This window comes from Colletotrichum siamense (assembly GCF_013390195.1).
Source record: "Colletotrichum siamense strain Cg363 chromosome Unknown KSG_Cg363_contig09, whole genome shotgun sequence".
Lineage (NCBI taxonomy): Eukaryota > Fungi > Ascomycota > Sordariomycetes > Glomerellales > Glomerellaceae > Colletotrichum > Colletotrichum siamense.
Window position 1 is genome coordinate 3361361 of NW_023501022.1, and position 21031 is coordinate 3382391.

At 54.6% G+C, this 21031-nt stretch overlaps 6 protein-coding genes across 6 annotated transcripts; 3 read left to right on the plus strand and 3 right to left on the minus strand.

Annotated features, from left to right (window-relative positions):
- Positions 1-2060: 2060 nt before the first annotated feature.
- Positions 2061-2377, plus strand: TMC1 (AN1-type zinc finger protein TMC1; the record flags this gene model as incomplete). The annotated part of the gene is made up of 2 exons (XM_036645448.1): positions 2061-2204; positions 2303-2377. The coding sequence occupies 2 exons, from the start codon at positions 2061-2063 to the stop codon at positions 2375-2377; spliced, it is 219 nt and encodes a 72-aa protein (XP_036489045.1).
- Positions 2378-3880: 1503 nt separating this feature from the next.
- CGCS363_v013600 (Endonuclease III-like protein) lies at positions 3881-5200 on the minus strand (the record flags this gene model as incomplete). The annotated part of the gene is made up of 1 exon (XM_036645449.1): positions 3881-5200. One exon carries the CDS (start codon positions 5198-5200, stop codon positions 3881-3883), a length of 1320 nt encoding a protein of 439 aa, XP_036489062.1.
- Positions 5201-7620: 2420 nt separating this feature from the next.
- Positions 7621-9226, minus strand: CGCS363_v013601 (putative lipase; the record flags this gene model as incomplete). Its single annotated transcript, XM_036645450.1, has 3 exons — positions 7621-8592; positions 8688-8987; positions 9170-9226. The coding sequence occupies 3 exons, from the start codon at positions 9224-9226 to the stop codon at positions 7621-7623; spliced, it is 1329 nt and encodes a 442-aa protein (XP_036489063.1).
- A 3023-nt stretch (positions 9227-12249) lies between these two features.
- On the plus strand, positions 12250-14460 carry rex3-0 (RNA exonuclease 3; the record flags this gene model as incomplete). The annotated part of the gene is made up of 1 exon (XM_036645451.1): positions 12250-14460. One exon carries the CDS (start codon positions 12250-12252, stop codon positions 14458-14460), a length of 2211 nt encoding a protein of 736 aa, XP_036489064.1.
- Positions 14461-18777: 4317 nt separating this feature from the next.
- phb1 (Prohibitin-1) lies at positions 18778-19662 on the minus strand (the record flags this gene model as incomplete). Its single annotated transcript, XM_036645452.1, has 2 exons — positions 18778-19284; positions 19342-19662. 2 exons carry the CDS (start codon positions 19660-19662, stop codon positions 18778-18780), a joined length of 828 nt encoding a protein of 275 aa, XP_036489065.1.
- Positions 19663-20104: 442 nt separating this feature from the next.
- On the plus strand, positions 20105-20836 carry qcr-8 (Cytochrome b-c1 complex subunit 8; the record flags this gene model as incomplete). The annotated part of the gene is made up of 4 exons (XM_036645453.1): positions 20105-20163; positions 20312-20337; positions 20525-20702; positions 20779-20836. 4 exons carry the CDS (start codon positions 20105-20107, stop codon positions 20834-20836), a joined length of 321 nt encoding a protein of 106 aa, XP_036489066.1.
- Positions 20837-21031: the final 195 nt, after the last annotated feature.

A 21031-nucleotide genomic window follows, 5' to 3' on the forward strand; every position in this document is an offset into this window, starting at 1 on the left:
CAGCCAGCCAGCCAGCAGTGAGCCATTACAGCTTTGACGATTGGCCTGCCAGCGATCACACGCAAAGACACGCTGCTCTGTTGCAGATCCGGCGGCAGCGACCCATCGATCCGGGTCGGAAACAGACCAAGAAACACGGAGATAGCCCTTTGGTTCAGAACGGCACGACGGGACCCTTTGCCTTGGACGCGGTCCCTTTGACTCTGGTCTACCCGTGTGATGAAGCGGCGCAGGGCCAGTCCAGTCCAGCTCAGTCCATCCCGACGACATTTGACCGTTTTCGGAGCCTCGCAACACGGTGTCATCGGCATTGCCTAGGCGCCCATTTGGCGCAGGCACAGGCCAGCGCCCATACTTCACTTGCCAGCAGCAGTTTGTACGCAGTACAAGGTACGGAGACACTACGCAGAACCGGTGGCTTTGAACCTCGGGATTGCAGAGCGCCCAGTGTCTCGTCTCGCCCTGGACCCCGACCCCCGACGACCCCGTCCTCACACGCCGCCAGGGCTCCATCAGCGTTGCCTCGCCCCATCCGATCACCCAGTGACTTGCTTCAGCGGTACACCTCAGTCAATACGTAAGGCACCGCGGTTGGCACGGCTGACTTACGCAGTCGTGTTGCTGCCTTTTTCCCATCATGACAGGGAAACAAGCCCACTGTTCCGGCTGCACAAAGGGCCGCCTCTTCTGACACCTCACCTCATACGGGCCCTGTTTATTACCCAAAGCCTTGATTATCGTTCGCCATTTGTTGACCTCAACCAGTACATACGGTACGGTACATTGGTACCAACCTGCATGTCCGTTTCCATTCCCGTACTTGACACTGAACGAGGTCTGGCCTCTCTGTCGTCTCTGCCCAAATCTCTCCGTTGCCTCATCGCTCATTTGTTCCATGGGGTTCTGCAAGCGGCGGAAAAGGAAACGGCCTCCTTAGCACAGCGTGGCAGGTAGGAATGGATGACACTACTGCGTAGACACCGTGGACACGGCGGTCCGTAGGTAGTGTAGAGAATGGCTAATGGTCTGGCCGTGCATTGCAGATTGCAGATTGCTGCGCAGCACACGCAGTCGGGTACAGCTTGCATCGGAGCCTTCACCTTTACCGCCCTCATTGGAGAGGAGAGGCTCTTAGCAAGCACCGCACCGCACCGCACCGCACTGGGCAGGTTCACTTGAATGAAGGTGGGCTCTGTGGTCACGCCTCCCGTCCGAGTTGTGTGTTTAATCAATCCTGCATTGGCGCCGCCGATGGGCCTGAAGTGCCCTGCATGAGTGTTGGCCATACCCGTTTGAAGAGGGTCGTCGGATGCTGAGTGTACCAACTGTGTGAGAAGCTGCCAATGGATGTGGCTCCTCTGCAGTAGTAGGTAACATGGAACCCAACACACCCGCAAATCCATCATCTGGTGCATCCCGCCCACCACCACCACCACCACCACCACATCCACCGTCCGCTACAGACGGGAACCTACTAGTGCACGCAGCACACTATGTACGGATAGTGCTGTTCTGCGTAAATACTCAATGGAAGTCAGGGGCGTGCGACTTCCAAACAGAAGGCACCACACGCCCCCCTCCTTCCCTCCTACCCCCCGTCTCAAGCTCCACCAGCCACCTTGTCCCCTGCTCCACGCCGCTGTTCCTTGTCTTGTTGTCTTGTCATTGTGAGCGCTTCTCCCGCCTTCGACCTGGGCCTGGCTTGCCTGGACCTGGACCCGGCTTTGCTTATTAGATCATCACTGACCGACTGACACAATTCGCCTCCAGCCAACTTCTGCCTCTGCCTTTATTACTCACCACCATTTCCACTTCGTTCTCACTTCCTACCTTCCTCTCTCCTCACCTCACATTACATCCTTCGACACTCCCATCTGTCCCGTCTCGGAGTCCACTCGTCCTCGTCTTCCAGCGAGCTCGGCCGTCGACAACCTCAAAACAGCCTTCCCTTCGACGCACACAAGACTCTTCTTGCCTCCTCCAGACAGCGTCGCATTGCTCGTCTGACCACAGACCGCCTGACAATACAACCCACGTCACCAACACCACAACCACCCAACATGCCTCAGAAGAAGATCCGCTGCACCTTCAAGGAGTGCAAGGACGCTGCCCAGCGCATCGTCGGAGACTGCGGCTTCTGCAACGGTCACTTCTGCGGAAAGCACCGTCTCCTCGAGGACCACAAGTGCGATGGTTTGGAAGACGTAAGTTACACCTATGATCCCGAGTGTTCCTGGCTCCTCGGCCTCGGCACCGTCCTACGAGATCAAGATCTGTTGTGCTAACTTGCCTTGAAACGCAGTGCAAGAAGCAGTCTCACGAGCGCAACGCTGCACAGCTCGAGGCCGAGCGCACCCAGGTCATCCGCGGTGTATGAGGAAACTCTACCACGCCACATCCTGTCTTCCCATCTCCACGCCGAAACGGCCGTCCGCGCGACCACACATCCCGTCGAGATGCGGCTTACCGGTTCACCACCCAACCGCCGGGAACATACAGCTCGGATTCTACCGCAAGCTGAAGAGCCCGGCGTGCGAGGCGGACTACACCACCAACACCTTCCAAATGCACGTCCCCCTTCACACTTTGGGACCTCTGCGCGACATGATGGATTCTTTTTGATACAGTTCCGGCGAATCTCGATATGATGTTTGCCATCATAATGCAGAAAGCAGTAGTAGCGACGGCGGCGTTGTTTGTCGGCACTCGCGCATCTCGATCCGAGGCGTCTTTTGTTCGCCTCGACTCTTTTTTACACGACAAAGTGTACCATTATCTAGCTTAGGATAGTTCGGCTTCCACTTTTTCCCGCACGGCGTATCGGCGCATGTTCATTTTGTACGGCCGCCATGGAGAGGATTGGCCGTCAACTTTTGGATCTATTCAAATTACATTTCACTTGAAACTTCACTTGCGATTTTCCCTTTCTACGTTGATGAAATTATGATGACTCTGATTCAGTTTTGCCCAAACAGGTGCCTTGGAGGCTGCGTTAAGTTGAGGTTCCGGCAGTGGAGATGCCGTGGCTGAGCTGGGATTCATGGAGTATGGTTCAGCGTTGCGCATCGGAGAGTTACCGCCATTTCAGCCGAATGAGACACGGACGAACATTCCACGTCAAACGGACCATGCCCCTCGAAACCTTCAGCACAAGTCAGTTCGATGCTGCTGCGGCAGCAAAACGTCTTCATTTGGACTGGCTCTGTCGTCTCCTTTTTCCAACCACCAGTTTTTTTCCCCTTTGCTGTTGTCATGTCGTCTCATTGCTGGGAGGATCAGCCGTGGCACGCCATGCTTCACCTGCCCGTTTTCGTCGTCCTCTGACCATGCGAGTCAGTACCCGCCCAAACCGCCCTCGTCTTCGCCTCCGCCTCTGCCCGCCTACGCCGCGTCCACGTCACACTGTGAAGATGGCCCCCGGAAGCCTGACGATGACGGCACACTCCACGGGCGGACACGGGACACGGGGCGCTGCTGGCGGGCGAATGCCGGCGTATCTCCGATATCGTATCTGCTGCTTCGCTATTCATTTCGCCCCCTCTTCCACCGCCTTCTCCGTCCGCTGCACAGTGCACCTAGGCTACCTTTTTTCAATGACACCGCCCCCAGGCATGCATTGCACTTCCGCTACACCCTCGAAATCGGAATTCCTCCGAACTTTTCGGGCCCGCTCTCCACCGATGCCCGAAGCGAGGCAGGCAAGCCCCGGGCACCTCGGTCGGATATGACTGCCGTCGTCCCAAGAGTCATTCATTGGACCTGCTGCATCCCCTGGGCTGACGCGCGCAAGTGTAGCAAGATGATGATTACGGAAACACCGCTGAGCTCGCTGACTTGATTCACAGGCGATCCCTCGTTATCGGATCACGTTCACACGCCGTCAAACTACTTTTCCGCGCCTCCTTTTCGGCGCTCCCGCTCCGACCAGCTCAGTCGCTTCCGGCGCTACCTCCGGCACCGGCACGCCTGTCGGTTCTACGATCTCCTTCTTCACGACTTCCTCGACAATCTCCTCCGTCTTGATGACTGTATCGTCTCCGACTTCGATCTTGACCTCCCTCGCTTTGCGACCCTCGGTTACCTTCTTCCTTTCCGCCGCCTTACACAAGCCCTTCAATCCGAGCTGGCAATCTCCGCACTTTCTCCCGACAGGCAAGCAAACAGTCTGTCCGAGGCCGACAAGCAGCCAGTTGATTTCACGCCATTTGTCCTTCGGGAGCCAACTCTGTAACGCCATTCTCGTCCCTTCAGGCTGCGTTGTCTTGTGCCAGCCCCAGAGGTTGGTAATGCGGTGCACGTGGACGTCCACGCCAATACCCTCGGTCTTGTCCCATGCAGCCGAGAGACACAGATATCCCATCTTCGGACCTACGCCTGGTAGAGAGGTCAACCCTTCTATCGTGTCGGGAACGTCGCCGTCGAACTTATCGCGAAGGATCTCGGCCGCGGCTTTGATATACCTAATCCAGTTAACATTGCTTTGCGGGACATCACCCATGAAGACTGACTTGGTCTTGTTATTGTGAAAGCCAACCGCCCAGATCAGCTCGTTCAACTTATCCGGCTCCACAGCCAAGATATTCTCTAAACACAAGCCGCCCTCCGCGCCCTCTTTATGCGGAGGCAGCTCCGTCATCAACCTCTTCATCGCCACGGCATTCACCGTGTCCTTGGTCTGGCTCGAAAGCATCAGCGCAATGAGGATATGAAACCGCCTATCCCGCTCGGAAGCGTCGGGATGGAACAGTCTCTCGCAGCCCATCGTGTCCACAGCCGCGTCCTTCGCCGCGCCGTGGAGACGCATCTCCTTGACCTGGTTGTACATCTCCTCCCAGTCAGACGGGGGCTCCACGCGGATGTCCTCGCCCTTGATCACACGCGCCGGCTTCCTCTCCCTCTTGGGCTTTGTAGGTTTCGTAGATATGACCTCGGCTTCTTCAGCCTCGATCTTGACGGTGGCGCTCGGTGCGTCGTCCGCCGCCGCCACCCTCCTCCGTTTCCTGCGAGGCGGGCTCGTAACGGCATCCTCGATGTCGTTGCCGAGAACGATGTCCTGGAGCGAGGAGGTGTCAGGCGCTGCAGAGTCGGTCGTGTAGGCGAACCGGGCGAGAGAGGAGCGCGTCGTCCGGCGCGGAGGTGGTGGCGAGGTGCTGGCTTTGAAGATGGCCGAGGTCTCCTTGGAGAGGCGCGACGTCCTCATCTTTGCTGAATGTTCCCCAATCTGCTCCGCTGACTTGAAGATTCCTGTGATGTCGATTAAAGAAACGAGAAACGGTGCTGTGACACTCTATCGAGACGTCGCCACAAGGCAAACGCGGAAGACGAACTAACTACGCAATTGACTTTTTTTTTTTCTTGTCCTGCCCTCCAAAGAAGCTGAAAGCAAAGACTACCGAATTACATTACCAGCCGTGCACGCGCCCTGCCTCTTCTGCACTACGTAATCGCAAAAGGGGACTCCAGGGTTGGCTGATAAAGGTGGGGCACAGCGGCTGGGAGGACCCTTGGATGGGAACACTGATGCTCGCGGGTGGGAAGGGGGGAGCTGCGTTGGGGATAGCGCGGGCCGGGGGATTGGGTTTGGTTTTTTGGGTGGTGGTCTGTGCTTCTTGCGATGCCGGTAAGCGAGGCGGTTGATTGGGGTGGGGTGCGGTTTGCGATGGGGGCGTGGGAGGTAGGTAGGTTCCGTGGTTGAGTTCAGTGTCGAGTTGGGGCGCAGTGGGTGTGTGGTGATGGGTCTTTTGGATGATGGTTATGGTTGCTATGATGTAATTTTATCGTTGCGTCTAGAGTTCAAGACTGATAGAAGAGGTATCTATTGTAAGTTATAAGTGAAGAGGATGGGTGTAGGTTTGTCGGTGTAAGTCGTCGCCTTTAAAGAATGCACTCAACGTATATCCCACCGACATGTTACGTTTATTTCCCAGTGACCAAATCGTAAACTTGGGCCGGAGCTGAAGTATGTAATGCCGGTGTGCGGCTAAAAATCCAGTTACACTTGATGAGAGCCTCACAGTATCAAAGCTGTTCGGGCCATGGGTATTTAAACCCCGTGGATCGGATGTTTAGAAGACACAGAGCAATCACATCATTCAGCGTGGTTTTGTTTGTTGAATTTTGAGCTCAGAGAAATCGATGAGTTGCTCGTCCGAGTGGGAAGGGGAGGCGCTGTCCCCCGTTTGAGAGCTGTATATTGACCCTCCTGTGCGCAAGCTGGGCTTATACATCGTGGATACACTGGTAAGAGAGATACAGAGAAACAAGGAAGAAAGTGTCCCTACGAAAGCAGTGGTTTCATGTCATATCTTAAGTCGCTTCGTCCAGTGACCTTTAGATCTACGTCTTGCGCTCGAGAGGTAGACAGACAGTTCGGGCTCCTGGGAGCGGCATTGCACTTCAATGTCGGCAAGCTGTATAGAAGCGAGAGATTCTACCCCGTTTTTGGTTTCAGAGGGTAAGAACGTGTGGGTTGGTGTAAAATTACTTGGACAGAAGGACCTAAGCCTCCATACGTGCACCTTTTGTGCCTGACCTTGCCGGTGACAGCGAGCGATTGCCTGTCTCTCTTCCGCTAAGGTCCAAAGAGGTTGGATGAGGACGACGTGGTGGCATTTCGTAAGCATGCCTGTGAGATAAACAGGTTATCTAATGAGGGTTTGGATGGTGCGGACGGCTGGAAAACTCAGTATTATTGCCTGGCGTCCCTCTCTAGTTTCTGACTATTATAAATGAAGTAATATAGGATGAGAAAAGTAGATTGTGTGTTGCGGGAGGTTGCGAGCAGCAGAATGTTCCCAGTATGTGATAAGTCGAATAACGACTGCAATCGCGATGCCTAACCACTGCGCACCGACATAATGTTGAGTATGATTGCCGTAAGTCGTTAATAACACTAATCCCCCTGATTAAATACAATTCGAGAGCAACGTCTATCCATAGGTAGCGGTTTGATATCAGTTTTCAAGCCCGATACTGGCCAGTAACCTTGGACTGCCTGTTTTGCGGTGCAGAGCATGCACTAGACTGGCGGGCTGTTGCTGGGGATGCATAGGACTTGGATGCCAGTGCGCTGTATAAAAGCAAACAAACGCGTTTAGTTACCAAGTTAAAGGGCAAAATTGTGTCCTTGGTATCCTTCTTCAACTTCTGTGTCGGTGCGGGAATATGAACAGCAGCACGGTGAATGCGATGGCTGTCTGAAGGATGCCATGGACAGAGCAGATCGTTTAAGTAGATTTTGCAATCATCCCTGGCATCTGTCCCCAGTTTCTTACTATTCTAGATGAATCGACTCAGGACGAGAGAATGCACTGCGTCGAAATATTAGGTCGCGGGTCTTGAACTGTTTTCGGGGCTTGGCTGTAGTGAAACTCCATTGTCCCAGCGCCAAAGACGGTGGCCATTTCTACCAGTGGCTATTATTGCCCTTGCGTTGTTAAGAGAAGGAAGTCCACTTCACGCTTATATACCCTTCCTGAGCGGACAGTGTTTTCGTAAATGTAAATATATTACACGAAGTATTCTTATACAAAAAAGGTCTTCGCCTCCCTGGGGAGTAGATATGTACCATAAATCAACGCTCCCAACTCCAAGTAGAACAGAATACTACCGAACCCGTCGTCAGATCGTAAACTCCTCATTTAACCAGTGCTTCAACACCACCCGCCCCTCGTCAAACGTCTTCTTCTCCCACCTCACAATGATGGCCGCGTGACTGTGCCTGTCGTTGTGGATCCACACGGGGTACTTGTTCCAGCCGACGGCGTCCAGGTTCTGGACCATCTGGAACTGGTACGGCGCGAGCGCGAGCGTCGGCTGCGAGGGCACCGACATGCGCCTCTCGCGCGCGAGCAGCTGCGTCGTGCTGCGGTCCATCTCGCGCGCGCCCGCGTCGTCCTCGTCGTCCTCGTCCGTCTCGCTGCCGAGGTACTCCTGGTCCTGCGAGCTGTTGAGCGTCTCGTACACGTGCTCGACCTCCTCGCGGATCTCCTTCATCCACAGCGGGCCGCGGTACTCCTCGATGGCGACGCCGGCGAGCCCCTTTTCGTGCAGCTGGATGCGCTTCGAGGAGCGCACCGTCTGGATTGCCGAGTTGAAGAGGAAGGCGACGATGCCGATGGGCACGAAGACGGAGATGGCCAGCACGAAGGGGATGCGCTGGGCCCACGAGGCGACGGAGGACAGCGTCGGCCGGGAGCCGCCGGAGAGCTTGGGGCGCGGGGCGATGGGGTGCTTCGGGTCGAGGATGACGTCCTCGTAGCCCGGGACGTAGTTGACCTTGATGCCGTCGAGGTTGGTGTAGGGGTCCGTCTTGGTGATGCCGGTGGTGTAGTGGACGGCGCTCCTGTCGTTGACGATGTTGGTGTAGAGGGTGCGGCGCTTGAAGCGCTTGAGGCCGGCGAGGAAGATGGAGTCCGGGTCCGCGAGGACGGCGAGCAGGGGCCGGCCCGTGTCGCGGAAGTTGTCGATGGTGAAGAGCTGGCGGCCCGACATGGAGAGGGTGCGGGCGCCGAGGACGTTCCAGAGGTGGTTGTGCCAGCCGCGCAGGGGGGTGCGGACGCCGAGATGCGGTGTGGCGAAGGTGACGAAGTTCTGGGGCGGGAGTCAGTGATTTTGCGGTGAGAGCGTGGGTGTGGGTGAGTGGTGTTGTTGTGGGTGAGGGGGTGAGTGTGACATGAGAAACTCACCATGCACTCGACGGTGTCGAGGATGCCCTTTGAGTGAAGCAGCCCGACGGCGTAGCGCGAGACCAGGCCGCCGAGCGAGTAGCCCACGATGCTCAGCTTGGTGATCTTGCCGCCCCTTTCCTGGATGGCGCGCAGCTCCTCCTCGATCTCGGCGCAGACGCGCTCGCCGCCGCGCTCGATGCCATCGTAGGTGAAGGAGCCGCTGTTGCGCTTCGCGAGGAGCAGGTAGAGCTTGTCGGCAGAGTGTTTTGCGCGCAGGCTTTTGGCGATCTGGGCCATGTGGTTGGGGTTACCCCAAAGCTACATACAGGTCGCACGTTAGCATCAAGGTGCACTACACGCTGCAGCAGATCATGACGTCGCCACCACCAGCCAACGGGTTTGCAGGAGCCAGGAGCCAGGAGCCGCCCGGTGTCAGCACTTAAAACGCTGGGAATGATGTGCTGGCGAGAGGAAAACAGGAAAAGGATGGAGGAACGAACCCCGTGGACCAGTACGCAGAGATGATCGGCCTCCACGGTGCCGCCGGTGTAATCCATTATGTAGCTTGATGAGATCAGGGACCGGTCAATAGAGCGAAGGGAGAATGGCAACAACGCTTCTTGTAAGTGGGATGTTGGGGGTCGAAGGGACGCTCTTTTGGTGGGACGCGGGCCGAGTTAATATTCTCGGGGCGAGCCACAAAAGAGTCCCTCCAACGGAAAGTCCGCACAGTCCGACCGGGGGAGCTGAATCCCGCCGCCTCGGATGGTGGACTGTTGGACTTTTTCAGATGGTGTTTTTTTTTTCCTTGGTCCAGTGTCTGTTTCTCGCCTCACCTCGCCCTGCAGCGCAGCGACTCCCGGGGATGGGGGAGATTCGATGACACTAACACCGGGCGCTGCAGGCTGCTAACGTGCCTAGGTAGGTGGACTTAAGGGGAGATAAGGCGATGGATGGGCCGTTGGGTGGTGTGCTCCAGCGCGCTATTGGTGTGGGTGGTGCCGTGCGCCGCGTGGCTCTAGGGGTCGAAGTTGGTCCGCGTCCGCTATTTCCCGCCGGATGGTGCAATTGGGTGCACTGCTGGTGCTGGATGGTGGATGGTCGAAAGGCAATTGGAATGCGCGCACGCGACAATTGGTCGTTCGTTTGTAGGTGTCCGTACCTATGGATACCTAGGCTCCAGCGCGGGACCGCGGCTGCGGATGACTGTGGATGCTCAGCTCCGGTCTGTAAGGCAACACTGAAATGTGACGGAACGGCATGGGATCGATCTCCTTGGGTTGGGTGAATTTCTCTTTGCAGGTCGCCTGCAAGATCAGGTCGGGTTCCTGAGGCGAACCTCAGTCCAGGGAGTCGGTCTGATGGACTCGAAGAGCTGGTAATACTGAGTGGTGATGGTGTTAGTCGATAGCGCTGGAGGAGCTACAGCTGCTCGACGATGGACTCGTGCTGCTGGGATCCCCTGTGTTCAATCGCAGACAAGCAGCAGAAGGTTGATGTCTGTCTTGACGTCGGAAAAGTCAAGTTTGTGCCAAAATCACCGAAATATCGAGGTTTCTATTCCCTCCCAAATACTCTCCAATCTGTTCAATGGCGGGGTGCGAGTGCTTCATTTATAGCCCCCATTCGAGATGGAAACTCGCAGAAGCCCAGATGCCCCTCTGCGCGGACGTAGGTCCGATCTACATCGTAGATAACGATTTCTCGATAGATGATGGAAGCTGTTCGCCCCTCACTCTCAGTAAACCCCCGTTCACCGCCATGGGTTTCTACCCAACCGTTGCGCCGCGATAGGAAAGTCCATCCTCGAGACCAGGGCTGCCCAGCTTGTGCTCGACGGCTTGGTGCCACTAGCACCCGCCGGGGCTGAGATACCGGACAGCCGTTATCAACGACGAGTAGATGGATGGGCTTCGCACTTGCTTCGTTCGAATCAGTGTTGCGGCACTCAGCTCAATGAGAATATGAATGGCCCGCAAGAAGGGAGAAGAAGCAATGGAGCACAGGCCAGGGGGCTTCGGTCACATGCCAACCTGCGCGTCGCACAAGAACAAGATTGTCATTGTGCTTCCTTGGGCGCCGTCAAGATAAGAAGAGTGCGGTGGCACAGGTGTCTTGGATGTCGAGCGGCCGGAGCAGGAAGCCAAGATTGACCACGCCGGAGTCGAGAAGGGGAAGAGATTGGTAATGGCGCTAGATACGTCCGATGGCGTCCATGTCGGCCCTTATCTGCCATGTCTGTGTGCTTCCCTTCCAGACTGGACATGAGACGGTAGACGAAATAGAGTTCGCGTGCCTGGATCTCCCGCGATAAGACTTTCAAGGGGATATCGACCTACCACCCCTTGAATCACATCAATGTTGGCGAGAATGAGGGGAGACCGAAGTTCGTGTGCACCACATCGATTAGCACGCATTTGACGCGCGTTGGTTGCTCCGGGTTGCATGACGCAGCAAGAGATGATGTGGAAGTGCGAAGCTGCTCTCCATTTTTGACGATGGCCGTTGACGGAAAATGGAAGAAGCAAGAAAACAGAGAGACCAAGAGACGACCGGCAGATCATGACTCAGCCCGGCGGTCCATCTCCACGGTAATGAGCTAAAGAAGAAGTAAAATGACGAAGAAAGACGACTGGCCTCCTGACTCTGCAGTCTTTCCAAAAGAACACAATGTCTCCCCTCTCGGAAGCACGCAGTTGACGCTATTGGGACTCATTCCGCCGGACGTTGGAATGTTGGAAGCTGCACGATGCTGGCTTCTGGACCGCCGCCAGCCACATCCCTGTACGGCTCGCCCCGCTGATCAGTGGTCAGTAGTGACTTAGGTCCAAAGTTAGAGTCTTACATAAGCTTTCTGGACGCTCGGAGCCTCTCTTCATCCCAACTCCGACCGCATTTGAGACACATCAACCATCTGTGACACTGTCCCAAACCCTCCCACCTTTATGCCATGAACGTTTCCGATGTCCTGGTGTGGCCGCCCCCCTTTTGAAAAAACGCTGAACGGTTGATGGTCACCCAATCTTGCCAATCTCGCATCATTCCTGTGTCAGCCTCGCCCTGGCCATCTCTGGACACTAGCCCGTGGCTCCCCGAATTCTCCGACTGCGACGCTGCCAACTGCAGAGACAGGTCCGGCTGCGGTTTTGGCTTTGAGATCGTCGGTCCGCTCCCCCGGATCTTCGAGGCCTTAATCGGCTCACGCACATACGGATACAATCTCACTCATTTTGGCTCCATCTCCCTTACAACCGCCTCTGCATTGCATTGCTTAGGAACTTGGTACCTCTCGCCAGTCTAGGCCTAAAGCTCACGCCGTTTCCGTTCCTCTCACCGCACCACACCTCACCGCATCTCACTTGGAGCTCCTGCCTCAAGTAGATGTCGACACTAGGGAGGCAAGGTCCTTCCACACACACGAGTCCACGATACCTTCTGTTTGTGTATTCGTCGTCCTCAGCACGTCAGCTGCAACAGCAAGAGCCGCCAAGCTGCTCCTGCTCTTGACCGCCACGTCACGGTCTCTTCGCGCTAGCCTCTTGTACTTCTATTCCCGTTGAAAGATTAGATTCCTGTCACAATGTCCTTTGTCGACCTCAAACACATCCCCTGTCCCGCCGGAGACAAGTGTACTGCATTCCAGTGCCTCTTCCAGCATAAAGAAGACAGGGATAAGATGGCTGCCACATCAGCACCGGCACTCAAAAAGTCAGGAACGTCGGCCCAGACGTCGACTGATGCCTCGACGAATGCAACCCAGGATGGCCCTCGAAAACGTCCGAAAGTTGCCCAAGACGTCAGCGGCCCCGCCGTCTCTGCAAGAACTCCTACTCCTGTCAAAACCGCCTCAAAACAAGACACAACGGCACCGAGACCAGATGACACTCTGTCAGCTGTCGCTCGCCCCATCTCTCCTCCACCTTTAAATCGCCAGACCGCCTCTTCCCAAAGGCCTGTCTCGGCTGTGAAGAAGAGCACTCATCTTCACCCTGCTGTCCCTTCTCTCGCTTCAACTCCTTCGTCTCATTCCAACAACTCATTGAATCACTCAAAGTCCTCTCCTTTATCTTCGAGTAATCACCCACCTAAGCGGAAGCTTGATTCACTTACTGGCAACACCCCAACTACTACTACTGGCACGTCTGCCTCCACCCCAAAGTCAAAAGCAACTTCAGTCTCACACGACACCACTACTACTTCTACCTCACCTCACACTCCTTCAACCCCATCCAAGGAGCCGCCACCCAAGCTCAGAAAACCTGAAGCTCTCAACCCTCGCTTGCTCAAAGGCATCAAAGCTCCAGCGGAGTTCAAGACTCGCTTCAAGCTAGCGCAGTTGCTACACCAAGAGTATACTCGCCTCAACAACGAACTTAAGAAAACCGCAAAAGACGACGACGAGAAGCAGCTCGTCCTCACGGACCAAGACCTAATCTGGAGAACCCTCGACGAAGAGGAGAACACCGCCATCGAGAAGAACGCCATCTACGGCAACGTTCTCAAAAACAAAATCATGCAGTACAAGAAGATGACGCTGCTGCAGTGGAAGGAGGAGAGAGTCGTCCAGCGTCGCCAGCAAAGCCCAAAGGGCCCCCACAAGAAGCTTCTCGCCTCGCCCAAGAAGGTGGTCACGGGCCTGACGCCGGCCCAGGAAGTCCAGCTCGTCCGTCATCTCATCACCCCCATTGACGGCCTCGCCAACCACGGTTACGTCTCCTCCATCCCCAGTGAAGCCGACGTCGAGAAGGCCCGCCAGGGTCTCGAAGCCGCCAAGGGCTGGGAGAAATGCGATCGCTGTGAGAAGCGTTTCCAGATGTTCCCCGGCAGACGCGAGGAAGACGGCGCGCTCGCCTCGGGCGGCAAGTGCACCTACCACTGGGGCAAGACGTACTTCCCGGAGCGCCAACTCGGCGACAGATCCAAGACTCCGAAGCGTTACCGCTGCTGCGGCCAGGCCGTAGGAGACTCGGCCGGCTGCTACACCGTCCCTCACCACGTCTTCAAGGCCTCCGACCCCAAGCGCCTTGCCACCGTCCTCAACTTCGCCGAGACGCCCGCCAACCCCAATGTTCCCTCTGACAGAGCTGTCGCCTTCGATTGCGAGATGTGCTACACTGTCTACGGTCTGGAGCTGGTGCGTCTCACCGCCACTGCCTGGCCTACCGGTGAAGAGCTTTTGGATGTGCTCGTGCAACCTGTCGGTGAGATCCTGGATCTCAACTCGCGCTATTCCGGGGTTTGGCCTGAGGACATGGCTAATGCAGCACCCTGGTCCGCCAAGGAAGAGGACCCCACTCCCGCTCAGGCCAAGAAAATGGTCAACAACAACAACAAGAAGCCCAAGAAGACGATGAAGATTGTCTCCTCCCCCTTGGTCGCCCGCGACCTCCTCTTCTCCCTCATCAGCCCCAACACACCTCTCATTGGCCACGGCCTGGAGAACGATCTGAATGCCGTCAGAATCGTTCACCCCACTCTCATCGACACCGTCCTTCTCTTCCCCCACAAGTACGGGCTCCCCTACCGCCAGGGTCTCAAGATGCTCATGGAGAACCTCCTCAACCGCAAGATCCAAGTAGAGACAGCCGGCAAGGTCCAGGGCCACGACAGTGCGGAAGATGCCCGCGCTGCCGGCGACCTCGTCCGCCTCAAGCTGTCAGAAGAGTGGAAGAGCATGAAGATCAAGGGCTGGAAGCTCGTGAATAACGAGTTCGTCGCGCCCGGCGGAAAGGCCAGTAGGGACGACTACCGCGGCCAGCTTACGGCGGAATTCTTGGAGGCCGCTCTCTAGGAACGGGCGGGCAACCTGTATTATGACGACTAAACTGGGCTTTGGCTTTTTATTTGGAGTTTCGGAAGGGAAGGGAATCCCGTATGCATTGGGAGGGCGTGGATTTGCTTAGTGATACCTACCCGTCAAGAGGGCATTCTAATAATAATTCGCACTTTATGAGTTCAACTACTGTTCCAATAGTGATTGTCGAGTGATTGCCTCGAAATAAGACTTGCGTCGGCCCGCTTCTGGATGAATGATGGATGTCTCTCTCATCTTGCTGTAGGTATATATTCTCACTTCGCTCGGCATGGTGGAAGACTTCCTGAACAAGGACAATTTGGACCTTGCCACTGTTCATCCATTTGGTGTAAATTTCAAAGCCTCCCGCTCTCATTCGCTCATTACCCTCAAGTTCTGGAGCTGTTGTTCGGCGACGCACTACGTCTACATAGATTCTGCCCCTCATCGTTTCCGTGCAGTTATTCCAACGATACTCCAGCACCAACACAGGGCAGAACTCACGGCTTGCACTTTATTTGCATTGGTCGGCCCACCAGCTATGTCTAGCAGTGTTCTTGAAATTGCTCGGACGTGCGACCCAGCAGTGCAGAAGGCTCTTTTGCCTGAGCGTGACGGAGAACGCAAGAAAATTGCCTGGAGAAGACCTCCCCGTCTGAGAACTTTGGATTGTGTATTTATATTGCGCTTCTCATATGAGAAACGTCACTTCCGAGGCCAAGACTCATCAATACGAAGAAGCAGGAGCAGCAACCCCTCCTCCTTCCTGCCCTGGTTTGTCCCTCATGCTTGCCAAGTCTCTGCGCTTTGTTATAAATTGTGCTGTTTCTGCGCTGAAAATGGCCGGTTGCGCGCACACATTCAAGCACTAATGTCGAGACGTGCTATTGGTTCATCGCCTAGACGAGTACCATGACCCGCGGTGGTGAAGAGTCTGGGGGGGGTCATCTACCAAGTTTCTTTTGTCCCTGCCATCTCCTTCCCTCTCGTCATCGGCACTTTTCTGCTATTCTGCCTGAGTATGTAGCTAAGCCATCGAATGCAATAGAGGAGATGAGGGAAGACGCCTACGGCTTGGCGTAGACTGTCTGAAATCAGGTTTCTACAACTTCTCTCGGTTGCAATAATTCAGAGAGAAGAGATTGATTTTACTCTTGTCACAAGCCTTGAAGCAACTTTGTTGTGGCTATTTTATTGGGTGTGGGGAGGACGCAATCTCACATATCTAAGTCTGTTATATACTCACTCAACTCCTAGTAATGAAGAAACAGTCGATACCTATTCCCCTGGCATTCGTCTCCATCGATTTCATACTGAGTACGACGTAGAAACAGTTCTGAACAGTATATAAATACATCCTGGGTACAGCATGTTAAATGCTCCTCACAGAATCAGCCACGCCCACAAAGCTTGTTCTTTGGTCTGCTGGTGCTCTCTCACTTCTCAGCCACACCCCCATCTCATCAGATCTTCATCTAATAACTCCATCTCACCCAGAAAGATTCCAATTCATCGCTGTTCTCCATTCTCGTCAGAGTATTCCTGAAGACTATATACTGCGATGCATGGAAGGATGCGCGTGTTTCCTGTCCTTATCGCGCAACTCAAACAGGCCATTAAATGTTTAGATTAGATGGCCCAGGAAACGCTACAACGAAGCTGGAGTCACATTGCTCATTTCATTAGTTTCAACCGCCAAAAGACAATTTATGTCCCTCATCTACCCGGCGCCTTCGTCATGATCTTCGAACGGCTTCCACCGAAGACATGCCGTTGCAGCAGGCGGCCATGCCAATGCTTCAGTGAAGCGATGCAAGCTTCCCAACACACCCCCAGTATAAATACAGTTAATAGTCTCAGCTTCTTTGACAACAGGCAAAACACAATTTGTTCGCTCCATCTGTGCAGAGTACGCTTGCAAGCAGCCGCAAGTCGAGGTCCACCACTACTCAGCGATAATGTCTATTCTTCCATGGATCAAGTCGAGCATTCTGTAGGTCACAATAATGTCGTCCTTGACTAGGAGCATGTGATTCGCTATGGAAGAGTGGTTATTCTTATCCAGTCATCCCCAGCAAGACGGTTTTCTATTTACACTGCCGGAGGCTCAAAAGCCTTGATGGTCTTTAGGACAGAGGCTTTGCTCATGATCTCTCAAACATTCTAGGGCAGTTTTCATATTGTGGTTGTGGCAAGAGACTTTCACCGTTGAAAGTATTTTTATAGAGGATATCCTCAGACAATGCGGTCCGATCCGGTGACAAGGTCAGCGCCGTGGCTCGGTAGACACCCAATTTAGCTTTCGTAACCATCTACCCGCCTGAAAACTGTGAACAGATTTGTTTTGGGCATGAGCTTTTAATGTTCTGCTCGTTGGACGAGGGTGTGGTTGTGGATCTTGCTGGCAACGCGGTGTATATAGAGGTGGTCAAGACCAGCGAAAGGGCTTGAATTTTCAGCAGAATCGAAGCTGTCGTGAAAACGGGTTCTGGTGAGGTTGACCGACTGATACTTGAGATGTGCGGAATGGGAAATGCGATGGCTGGGTTTCTATCCAGCTGACGACGCAACGATCAGTATACTGCGCGCAGAATACACGTACACGGACGAGGTGAGACAGAGGCGGATACTGAGCGCCCGAAAGTGCGGTTGAAGCCATGTCCTCTTCGGACATGGTCCTGGATGTGAATACTCCCGCCCTATATTGAATCCTTTGGCTTTGAAGAACCAGTTCTCTTTTCCTGTCTTATTGCGTCGTTGGCTCCTCCAGCTGTATCTCTGGGGGGCAGAGAGACTCTTATATATTTTCTAGCCATACACCAAGCCACATCACTCCTGGTTCAGTTATCTTTGTGTATCTCCCCGGGAAGGTGAAGGGGACTCAGCAGGTACAGCGGGGGTTGCGTGGACTTACTCATGACGAATATCACTGTTAAGGATGAACTCGGTCACAGCACTTAAAAACTCTACCAAACGTAAATGAAGGAAGCTTTCAAGACCAATGTTCGTGGCTCCAGTCGCGTGTTGACCTACCGGGAAGTACCATGGTCGATCCGTCGATCCATCAATTCATTCTGCTCTCTTGCCAGCTGCATGGTTGAGCGATGAACAAACCACTGAATACGCAAGAGGTTATGTTGACCATCAGGAGTCAAGGACGCCAAGGAACAAAGAGATCAATGTATTGAAGGCAGCATTCGTGATTGTGGTTCTCGCCTTAGGCCAGGAAGTTATATCGAGTCTCGTGAGAGATGCATTTTTCGGAACATTTATGGCGCCAGTCCGATCTTGCTGAGATGTGAGTAGAAGGCCGATGGCAGTTCTTAAATACCAAGAGCGGCAAAAATCCCATTTGCTAGTTTCCTTATGTGTAACCGCAGGGTTTAAATAACAAACACAGAAGCACGAATGGTAAATCAAGCGAATCCACCCGGTACTTTCGCTGGTTTTTTGCGTAAGGTCAGTTAAGTCATCTGCTGGCATTAACTGGTAGCTGAGCGCCTCAATACTCTCAATGTGGTACCTGTCTGGTGTATTTACGCATCTAGAATAACAACTAGATAGAGGCGATGGGCAGATCTTTGTCATCCCAAACATGGGAAGGAATGCTACAATTGGACGACATCTTCTGCGCCCAAGGGATAAGAAACGCTGAAGCTTTCTTCGCAGCTCGCAGTGGACCTCGCACAACCGGCAATTCGAGTCTAATTGTGCTCGCCTACTCTCTGCTTAGGTTTCTGTGTGAAGCCCCAGCTATATAGGCCGACCGATTTCGTCATGCTCTCAGCTAACCCAAGGTGCCATAGCCGACGTTGGCTCACCAAAGTTGATGAACACACACGGTGCCCATTAGCCCGTGAATTTGTATATGTTGCTGAGAGTAATCAAGGCTGGATGCTAATTCAGCAAAACCTACGTTATGGCCAAATCATGGCTTCGCGCTGAAGAGAGCACATGCGATGGACCTGCAGGAGCCTGTCACCCTGTGTAGGCACGACCCGGAGCGGTTTTCGAGCTCGTCTTGTGTGGTGTCCGGCAGTTGTGGTGCTAGCCAGAGAAATAAGCCAACGTAGATAACGAGCGTAACCTTATGGCCACTTGGAAAACTCCTTTCGGCCATTGATCACTCTTGTCACATAAGGCTTCATTGCTTGTCCTCCTCACACGCAAGCTGGTATCCTTGGTTGAGTTGCATAGTTGAACAGGAGGCAAGTTTCATGCCCTATGATTACACTTATTGAAGCGGTGACTTGCCTTCAAAGTCTATAGTACAGCATCGCCATTTTCCCCTCTTCATCCTCATCTCATAACCCTTTACGGACGTCCCACGTTCAACAGCATCTGGCTACCCTTTCCGCTGCTGGGCAAGTACGCAACGTTGGGGTTACCGGACAAAGTAGAGGCAATCTCCCTGCTAGCCTCAATCTTTCTGATCTGGATGAGACCGTCGCCTGACTTGGAGATGGCCTTGGAGATGGTGTCGGCACTCTCCGCCTCACCCTCGGCGCGGATGACATTGGCCTGGCGCTCCTGCTCGGCCTTCTCGACGATGAAGCGCGCACGCTCGGCGTCCTGCTGGGCAATCTGCTTCTGCTCGACGGCCTTGGTGAACTCCTTGCCGAAGGTCATGTGGGTGATGGAGACGTCCTCGAGGGCGATATTGAACTCAGCGGCGCGCTTGGTCAGGTCGGAGCGGATGCGGTTGGAGACGGCCTCACGCTGGGTGATGAGCTCTGCGGCGTCGAACTGGGCGACGATGGACTTGAGGACTTCGTTGCCGATGGAGGGGAGAACCCTCTCGTCGTAGTCTTGGCCGAGGTTCTGCGCGAGTGGTCAGATGTTGGTTCATTCTAGACGCTGCAGAAAACAAGAACCTACCTGGTAGATCTTGGGGAGGTTCTGAACCTCAGGACGGTGCAGAACACGCAGGGTCAAGCTGACCATCTGGAGATCCTTGCTGCCCGTTGTCGTGGCGATGTTCCTGGGCTTCGTCCTCACGTCGAAGATGATGCTCCTCTGCAGCCACGGCACAAGAAAATGCGTGCCCTCGCTGATGACCCCATCCTTGACACCCGCTAATCTGTCGAATATAACGGCTCTGCTTCCACCCCTGACGTCGTAGATTGAAGATTGCAGCACAGCGACGCCGATCGCCGCGGGGACCGCCATGCGGTACGCAAAACCCAGAGCCTGAGCCATGGTGAATTTCTCTGGTGGTTCGGATGCTGGAGAGACGGGGTATCGAGGGTCGCGAGATTGCTCTTGCGAAATTCGCGGGCTATCCGGTTGGCGTTGAGGGGTGGTTGTTGATGGGCTGCGGTGCAAGAGCAGGTGGGATTGAAGCTGTCGAAAGCTCCTCAGGCCGCCGCGGTAAGGTCCGTCATTGAATTTTGGGCGGGCGGCTGTTAAAGCCGACCGGGGTCATCGGGGTGGGTAGGTGCACTGGCTCGACCAACTGGTGACGGAAAGAAAGTCGCAAAAAAGCGCTAAGCCTCTTTAGGGTGTGCGCCTCAGCGTTCGGGTTCGGCAGGAAGGGGACAAGATTTGAACCTCGTCTGATTTGACCCTGCGATTTCCAGCTTGACTGAACGACCCTCAACATCCGGTTGCACATCACCGTCCACCACAACCATCCGCCAAGATGAGACCTACCCAAGCTCTTGCCTCGGGACCTAGCATCCCCCACGGAAAGTACAGCCAGTAAGTCAACGCCCAAATTTCAAGTCAATTGAGTCGACAGCGCCTTGCGGGCTTTTCCGAGGTGGAAGCGAGATGCTTCCCTCTGTCCGCCCCGACGCGCAACGTCCTCAATTACGTTGTTGATGCAGCTCGCTAACTTAGCTCTTAGCCACCTCGGCTGGTGGGGTCACATTGGTACGTTTGTTCCCGAATTCTGCGATGGCGAAGGACGACAGCGACATGGTCGAGCGATGCACGAATGACGGGACATGGGAGTTGAAGTGGATGATGATGAAGAAGAGGAACACGACGAATGCTGCCGACCAGACGATGCGCGATGGATCAGATAATCTGGGAGGAACACAGAACTGACAATGTGCAGGTGGCGAGAAGCAGAGAGGCATCATCACCTACGGTCTTGCCCCTAACCGCCAGAACCCCTTCGCCGGTGCCGCCCACGACGCCGTCTTCAACACCTGGCGCCGCTTCAGCGCCCAGGTCCTCTACTTCCTGCCTCCCCTCGTTGCCGGCTGGTACATCATGGACTGGGCCACCCACCGGTAGGTCACCCTGCAGCCTCCCCGATGAGGGTCCGCAGATATTGAAGGAGCGGCTTCCGACTAACACTCGTCACAGCAACCACTACCTGAACTCCAAGCAGGGCCGCGCCGAGTTCGGTGACTCTGAGGAGTAAACCAGTTTACTCGATGACGGCGGACGACGAAAGCTAGAGGTGGACCAACGATTCCCTGTGTCAAACACGTGTATATCAACTACGTAGAGGGGGAGATATGGAATAGAACCCCAATTTTTGACGATTTACATTCATTTCATCTCTTGCTGACACTAACTATGGCGTTTATTGTTGGTTTGATCTTCATATGCGCAT